Raw genomic sequence first — 8,674 nt, 5'->3', positions numbered from 1 at the left:
CGTGTGCACTCCTTGTTGGCTTCATTCAGGGAAGATTTCATCTTGGCGTTCTCTTCTTCCAATTGGCCGACTGAAGCCAGTTTCTGTTCAGCCAGAGCGGTTCTGTCGTCAGCTTTCTGTTGAGCAGCAGCCAAATCCTGATCCTTCTTCACCAGAGCTTCGTTTAGTTTTACTGCAAGGAAATGGTACTTGATTCAGAAAGAGCAGAAGAGTACTCAAGCTGAAGACAAACCAGTCGACAAGCTCGTCTTACCATTGGCGTCGTCCTTGGCCTTTTGCAGCTCTGTCTTGGCCAATTCCAAGTCAAGGTTTAGCTGGATCTGCTGTTTCTCCAAGTCATCAAAGCGAGCTCCAAGATCACAAGATTTCTGCAATCAGGGAGGCGAAGTTATTTTACAGCGAAAAACGACAAAGACAATAAATACTAAGACTACGGTCGACTGCCCGCAGTCCACCATAGTCTCGGGGACTACACCCACTGGGTGCACTTTGCGTGCCCCCACCGGTTCTGATCCCACTTGACCGGCCTGTCGGAGTTGAGTGCAGGGAGTAAAAAAAAGAAGTGGACAACAAGCTGTTCAGACCCCAGTCGACTGCCAGCAGTCGACCGCGGTCTCGGGGACTACACCCGGTGGGTGCACTTGGCGTGCCCCCACCGGTTTTGATCTCACTCGCCCAGACCGAGTGGAAGAGTGAAACTACCAAAAACGACAGCAACATTACACTCCACACGGCCAGACCAGACCGAGCGAAAGAATCAAAATATAAAGACTACAGTCGACCGCCAGCAGTCCATCGTAGTCTCGGAGACTACACCAAGTGGGTGCACTCAGCGTGCCCCCACTAGTCCAAAAATTCAATTGATGCACCCAGTGGGTGTACAGATGCAAAGATTTTCGTAAAAAGAGTCTTCAGATAGCATATCCTAACAGAACAAGCGGTGACCAACTAACCTGAACATTGCTTTGGTGAGCCGAGCTGGCGTCATAGGCGGCCTGACTGGCATCCCGCACCGCCTTCATCTTCTCCATCATAATGCCCGCCTGGCGTATGGCTTCCTTGGCAGCATTCACTTAGTCCTCTGGGACATGATGGATCGCAAAAACTGAAGGAGGGTCGGCAGGAGCTTGACCAGTCGATGAAGAAGGCAGGGCACTCGACAATGGTACGGTGAAGGTAACAGAACCCCGATTGGCATCACCAGCGTCCTGAACGACTGGTTCCGCCATCGGCATCGACTGTGGCACCTTGCTTGCAGGAGCTTGCCTATTTTTCCTCGTCAAAGGCCTCTCAGGCTCTTCATCATCATCATCATCGGGGAGGTCAATAATGTTAGGAGCTGTTCAAAGATCAATCGCCAAAATCACATCACCCAATGGTACACATTGCAATTGAGTCGACCAAATAAAGATAGAATGACAGAAATCATACCCAGATTGGAAGTGACTGCATCCTCCATTATCTCATCCTCATCCCTGTAAGCTGAGGTCCCAGAAGTAGCAGCGCTGCCAGTTCCAAAGTTCGTCTGGTTAAATCAAGAAAAAATAAACAGCACGGAGCGTTGAGTGAGTACAAAGAGAGTCACTCACGCAGAAGCGGCGGGGATGTCAATCTTAATCTTCGGCAACGCCTTCCGAGGCTTCTGCTCTGCAACTTTGAGATGCTTTGACACTTTTCCAGTCAGGGTTGGTGAAGATGTCCGAGGACGCTTTGAAGACTGACCAGTCTGAGCAATCGCCTTTTCACGGGCGCTCGGTCGTTCTTGGTCAAGCTTGGATCGCCTCTCCCTGCGAGGAGGCGACTCGACTTCCTCTTCGTCACTTGAGTCGTCGCTTTCTTCGTCCTCTTCTCCATCAAAATGCCATTCGCCACTGTCGCCGCCACTCGCCTCTCCCTCCAGATATTGCTCTTGCTCTCCGTTGGGCACCGAGTACATTTCGATAAGGGCCTGAAAGAAAGCGGGAAGAATAAAGTCAGTCGACGCAGTATAGACAGCTGCGCGATGAATTCAGATTATAATCAAAAGCTCGGAATCAGACCTTTTCTGGTTCATGGGACTGGTCGAATGGAGGAACTCTCCTGGCTCCCTTGGGGTTGTCTTTGTTTCCGGTGATGCCCAACAGCCACCCCTCCAGTGTGTCGTCATCGACCTCCTCCGGGTGAATCCGAGTGGTGTCGTCAAGACCCGAATACATCCACATCGGATGGTCTCGAGCTTGAAGAGGCTGGATGCGCCGCTGAAGGAAAACCTCCAAGAGATCCATACCAGTGACCCCGTCACGGATGAGCTGGACCACTCGTTCGACCAGCACCCTAACTTGCGCATTCTCCTCCGGGAGCACCTTCAAAGAGGAGGGTTTCCTCACTCGGTCCATGGTAAAAGGAGGGAGGCCAGTCAACTGCCCTGGCGTCAACTGGTCTTTGCAGTAAAACCAGGTCGACTGACATCCGCGGACCGAGTCGGGAAGAATCATGGCCGGAAAGGAACTTTTCCCTCTCATCTGAACACCAAGACCCCCACACATCTGAATCACTTGTGTTCTCTCGTCACTCGGATTGGCCTTTTTCACCGTCTGAGAACGACAAGTGAAAATGTGCTTGAAAAGACCCCAGTGAGGCCGACAACCCAAGAAATTCTTGCACAAAGACACGAAAGCAGCGAGATACACGATTGTGTTGGGAGTGAAGTGGTGGAGTTGTGCCCCAAAGAAATTCAGAAATCTCCGAAAGAAAGGGTGAGGAGGCAAGGAAAATCCACGGTCGACGTGGGTGGCAAGGAGAACGCGCTCACCCTCCCGAGGTTGCGGCTCGGATTCCTTCCCCGGAAGCCGCGCCGATCCATGGGGGATCAGTCCTCCGTCGGCTAGGTCGTCGAGGTCTTCTTGGCGGATCGCCGAGCGGATCCAGTCGCCCTGGATCCAGCCCTTCGGCAGGCCGTCTCGTGAGGAAGATCCACCACGACTGGTCGCCTTCCCCTTCTCCTTTGTCGTCGCCTTCTTCGCCCGCTCCAGAGCCGCCGTCTTCTCCTTCCCCATCGTCGCCGACGAGACGCGTACGGAGCGGCGGTGCTGGGGCGAGAGCGAGCGCGACGAAGAAGCCTGAAGAGGAGAAGAGGAAATGAGAACGCACTGTTCAAGAAACCCCGGTCCGGCGCCTTATATGAGGCCGCTTCCGAGTGGCTGACTGGTAGGCCCGGACGATCCTATCAAATCCCGTAACAATCGCACGTGCGATACGTGGCGAAAAAGGTGGCGTGGAGATCGAGGCGGCTCCGCCCTATCCCATCCGATTACTGCGGCCTCCCCCGTCCCGCGCGCTTCCCAAAATTCGAATCCCGCGAAATCTGCGGGCAGCAGAACAACTTGCCAGACGGAAGATCTCCTCCACACCGTCACTCGGAGTTTTTCAAGCAAAGAGACTCACTCGACAAAAAACTAAGAATGGATCAAGGCGACTGAAAAGGAAGTTGCTGTTATCACTCAGGTTCATTGATCCGAAACAAGATATGCTCATGGCATGAAAAATGAGTCGGAGAAGTTCTCAACTCCTTCCCCACTCAAACCTCGATCCATTCGGGGGCTAATGATGAAGCTATGTACCTAGGGTAGGATCATGGACCTGTCCTAACTGCCCTACCCAAGGACATCTCTAGAAGAAAACACCTTCCAATCGACTTGGAGGTGTTCCACTCGGCAGACTCGAAGACACTCGACCAAGAAGCAATCACTCGACCAAGATCCAACCACTCGACGGCCAGGAGACCTAAAGTCACTCCGCACGCTAACGGTCGGTCATTAAGTAGCTTTTATGGTCATCATAGCACTTTATTAGGGGTGTTACCAGTAACGCCCCACCTTAATGTATTTGAAACCCTGCATAACTGAGGGCCGGAGGGGTCTGGCGAACTCTATATAAGCCACCCCCTCCTCAGTGTAAAGGGTTCGCACCCCTGTAATTCGTACACACATAATCCAGTCGACCGCCTCCGGGCTCCGAGACGTAGGGCTATTACTTCCTCCGAGAAGGGCCTGAACTCGTAAACCTCGTGTGCTTACAACTACTCCATAGCTAAGATCTTGCCTCTCCATACCTACCCCCCTACATTACTGTCAGACCTAGAACCACGACAGATAGCGCCAAATCTATACAGAAACTTAAATTATCGAGAGCTGAACCAAACCCTGTGTCATTCACATGTATCACATCATTCTCTACTCTTTTATACTAACATGCACATATTTAACTAATTCATTGGGCATGGCACATCATACTCCTTTCTGGGAACATGCTAAACCAGAAATTCTTATGTTCGTGATTCTTCATCCACCGATGCAGAAAATCTTCCAGGGCGCATTACACGGTTTTCTTGTAATAACCCTATTATCTGAGATAAACACCTAAGATCATACTATGTGCACTTGACATTACCTAAGATCTCCTAGAATTGCATTCTCTATGTCTACATATGCTACAAACATTGCCAAATTTGTACTGAAACATTTTTCTGTGTGTGAATGCTGAAACTTAAATTACTGAGAGCCGAACCTAGCCATGTGTCACACCACTATCTACTCTTTTCTACTGGCAAGTGTAGCATGCACAGATTAAACAAGCTCATCTCACGCCACAAAACAAATACCCATCTCAAGGACAGAGCAGACTCACCATGAGCCATGGAGAACTTCAGAGCTTCAGGGATGCCCCTCACGGAGAAGGGGGCGGATCCCGTTGCGGCCGGGGAGGGTCCATGGAGCTGCAAGTGGGTGCGGGTGCGGATCCGGCGGTGTCGTCGCCCCAATCCCATCCCCATCCATGTGTGGGTGAGGGGCTAGGGTTTCGGGCGTGGTCGCCCCATCCATCCCATCCATGGGTGGGCGGGAGTTGTCGCCCCATCCATGGGTGTGTGTGTGGAGTTGTTGGCCCATCCATCCATGGAGGGAGAGGTGAGGTTGCCGGTGGGGGTCAACGGCGGCGGGATTGTAGAGGAATCCGGGTGGTGGGGAGAGGACGGAGGAGCTCGAGTGGATCTGCGGCGAGGGACGGCAGAGGAGAGAAGGGGCAAAGGGTGGCCGGCGGTGGAGGGGATGTCGATCTACATCGGGGGGGGGGTGGTGTGGGAGTGGAGTGGGACTGTTGATGATAGGGTGGTGGTGCGGGTGGAGTGACAAGCTTAGTACTACTAGCGTGGGGTGTTTCATCAGCGCTACAGCTATTCATTTAGTAGTAGCGTGTCTATGGAAAGGGCGCTACTACAATGCATAGTCTGGGGGCAACGCCCTGGCAATTGTAGTAGTAGCGCTCTTTTCTCCTAGCGCGCTACTGCTATTTGGGTATTAGCAGCGTGGTCTCTTGCAGCACGCTACTGCTAAGTAGCAGTAGCGATTGTTTTTAAACCGCGCTGCTGGTAATATTCTGTGTATAAGGTTTTCCCTAGTAGTGTCTATCCACAGATACAGCTCGAGGAGCACCTTTGTACTCACTTTGCCTTAGTGATCATGCGGAGACCCCGCAGAGCAGGACTAGGGGTGTTATCGAGCCCCGAACCTGGGTAAAGTACGTCGGCGTTCGTGTCTACGCCTTATCCCGTTTCCAGGCACCGGCGACGTTCTACTCGCCCCCACCATGATAAGTCATCCATTGGCATATGTCGCACTTAACCCCCGACATGTTGCCATGAAAAATAATAAATTTCTATAAAAGACCACAAAAGTAATATTATAATAGCATGAAATAAACAAAAAATATAAATACGTTTGAGATGTATCAGCCGCCTTGCTGCCCCAAATAAAACTCGAAGACTCCCTAAAAACCCTAAAAAAACACCCATACCGACATGCATGGGTCGGATTTCAAGCTCACCGCAGTCCGGGACCACGCACTGACTGCCACTACTCGGGCGAACTAGCCAGGATGAGTGGCTGTTTAAGATCACCGCACTAGATTACCAACGCCAACGTCGAGCACCGCCTAACGAATACCGCTACTGGAGCACACATGTTCCTTCACCAAAACCTGCGGCAGCCCTCCAACTCCTCCAAAAGCAGCCCGCACCCTGATCAGGACATTCCCGCCGGGGGCAGAGCCCTGGCGGCAGCTAGAGGGGGTGTAAGCATTGTGGCAGCTAGGGTTTCGGTCGACCGGCTGGTCCGCTATCGTATTTGCCAAAAAACTCACAGACTAAAATCCTTGTAAGTTTAAGTGTATAATTATTGGTAGCAAAACTCCATTTTAATCGCTAGCATCACGACCGAGACTGGTGAAGTAGGGATCGAACTACCGGTTGGTACGCGATGCAGCGAGATGTTGAACCCAGATCTAGCCCATCGACAATTATAAGGCATTATCCATCAAACCGGTGCACGATCGATCCATGCATAGAGCACACTAGCTTTCTTCTTTCCTTTTCTTTTCCCATGAACAAATTTTGAGGCGTCGGTTTGCACGATTACAGGGCATGGAAGAAGAGCCGCGTGCTCCCCGACGACCTATCTATGTATGATCATCCTTCCGTGTGGACTTTTGAGCTCACTGGTTATATGCAGTACTTTTGTCATTGCGTACACCATCGTCCAGTGCCCAGCAAATTCGCCGTGACCGACAGGCCCTCTTGAAACGATCAAGATGTCGTTTACCATGTGCTTTATATGGAGTAAACAAACATGTCGCCAGCGAAGAATACACACTGGAGACATCAAATTCAGACGGAATCTGCTAATTTAACCTCAGCTGGGAGAGAAAAGCCTATCCGTCCACGCTGCCTTGCAAGCATTTGAGCTGCAAACCATTCACGATTCACGGATCTGCACATGCCTACATCAACATTCACGACTAGATTATTTATCAACCCGGCCCCGGTTTCCTTCAAGTCAGCGCTCTGTAGCTCGAGGGGATGTGTGCTGAGTTGTGCTCGCATGTTCCTGCGGCGTCTAGGGAGTAGGGAACATGCTCTGCCCGATTAAGAAACGCAGACAGGAGAGCAACCCCTGCCAATTCTCCTTCTGTCCCGCGCGTATAAATGGACGTGCGGAGGAGCAGCGATTCCACACCTCAACCACACGACTGCAGCTTCCACTTTCAGTCTCCGGCCACTCAACACAACTCGGCTCTAGTGGGTCGATAGAGCTCAAGGATGGGTAGGGTTGCGATCTGGATCGCGTGCGTGCTGCTCCTGGCGGCGACATGCCAGGGCAAGGGGGCTCCGGGGCATAGGGTGAGGGTCGGCTACTACAACCGGAAGTGCCGCGCGGCGGAGAGCATCGTCAGGGACGTCGTCGGCAAGGCCGTCTCCCGGAACCCCGGCCTCGGCGCCGGCATCATCCGCATGGCCTTCCACGACTGCTTCGTCCAGGTGCGTGCGCCGTACTGTCAACTGTTTTTTTATATGCATGTAAAGCGACGTACGAGCACGTGGTTAACAAGCAGCGGCTTGTGCAGGGCTGTGACGCGTCGGTGCTGCTGGACGCGACTCCGGCGAACCCGCGGCCGGAGAAGCTCGGCCCGCCCAACTTCCCCAGCCTGCGCGGCTTCGAGGTGATCGACGCCGCCAAGGCGGTCCTCGAGAGGGTCTGCCCTAGAGTCGTCTCCTGCGCCGACATCATCGCCTTCGCCGCACGCGACGCCGCCTTCTTCCTCAGCAGCAGCCTGATCGACTACAAGATGCCGGCGGGGCGGTTCGACGGGCGCGTGTCGCTTGAAACTGAGGCGCTGCAGTTCCTGCCCCCGCCCTTCTTCAACCTCACGCAGCTCGTCGACAGCTTCAAGGCCAAGAACATGGACGAGGACGACCTCGTGGTGCTCTCCGGCGCGCACACCATCGGCGTGTCGCACTGCTCCTCCTTCACCGACCGCCTGCCACCGAACCCCTCCGACATGAACCCGGGCCTCACCAGGCTGCTGCGGAGCAAGTGCCCCGTCAGCCCCAACTTCACCAACGACCCCACCGTGGTGCAGGACATCGTCACCCCCAACCGGATGGACAACATGTACTACACCAACCTGCTCAAGCGGAACGTGCTCTTCATCTCCGACGCGGCGTTGCTCACGTCGGGGAAGACGGCGACGAAGGTGATGGAGAACGCGTTCAACCCCGGGAGCTGGGAGAAGAAGTTCGCCAAGGCGATGGTCAAGATGGCTGCCATCGAACTCAAGACCGCTGCCAACGGCGAGATCAGGAGGAACTGTAGGATCGTCAACAAATAGGGATGCTGGCTATTTGTATTTAACACTCGAACGTGCATGCGTTCGGTTCTTTTGCTGCATTCATTGCATTTTGTTTCTTTCGTTTCCTTTGCTGCATTCAGCTGATCAGGTTGTAATTCGATTAACAGGGCTTTTTTCACGATAGGTGATAGATGCCTGAATAAAATTTTCATTTCCGACTTATTATCCAGTCATCTACTTTCTTTGCAAATGCATTAATTTATGGGGCGACCTGCACCGAAGGTTTAGGTGCGCTATTGCATTAGATCTCCGGTTCATATGGCCTCTTCCCCAAGAAAGATTAGGGTTGCCGTCGGTACGCCTCATCTATGGTGGCCTAGGACCATGGGAGTGCGGTGGATCTCGGCCCTTGCCGACGGAAAGGCTTCATTTTTAGATGGTTCTTTGAGTATTGTTAGGGTTTGTATCCTTTTCAAGAAGGCGAGACGGCGGCGGCTTTCTGAAAATGGAATAA

At 52.8% G+C, this 8,674-nt stretch overlaps 1 protein-coding gene across 1 annotated transcript; it reads left to right on the top strand.

The window, feature by feature from the left end:
- Positions 1 to 7,036: 7,036 nt before the first annotated feature.
- On the top strand, positions 7,037 to 8,382 carry LOC125541148 (peroxidase 2-like). The gene is made up of 2 exons (XM_048704618.1): positions 7,037 to 7,348; positions 7,435 to 8,382. Exons 1-2 carry the CDS (start codon positions 7,130 to 7,132, stop codon positions 8,197 to 8,199), a joined length of 984 nt encoding a protein of 327 aa, XP_048560575.1. The 5' UTR covers positions 7,037 to 7,129; the 3' UTR covers positions 8,200 to 8,382.
- Positions 8,383 to 8,674: the final 292 nt, after the last annotated feature.

This window comes from Triticum urartu, chromosome 2, assembly GCF_003073215.2.
Source record: "Triticum urartu cultivar G1812 chromosome 2, Tu2.1, whole genome shotgun sequence".
In the NCBI taxonomy this organism is placed as follows: domain Eukaryota; kingdom Viridiplantae; phylum Streptophyta; class Magnoliopsida; order Poales; family Poaceae; genus Triticum; species Triticum urartu.
The sequence above is the reverse complement of the archived record's forward strand: the minus strand, read 5'-3'. Positions and strand labels throughout refer to the sequence as shown.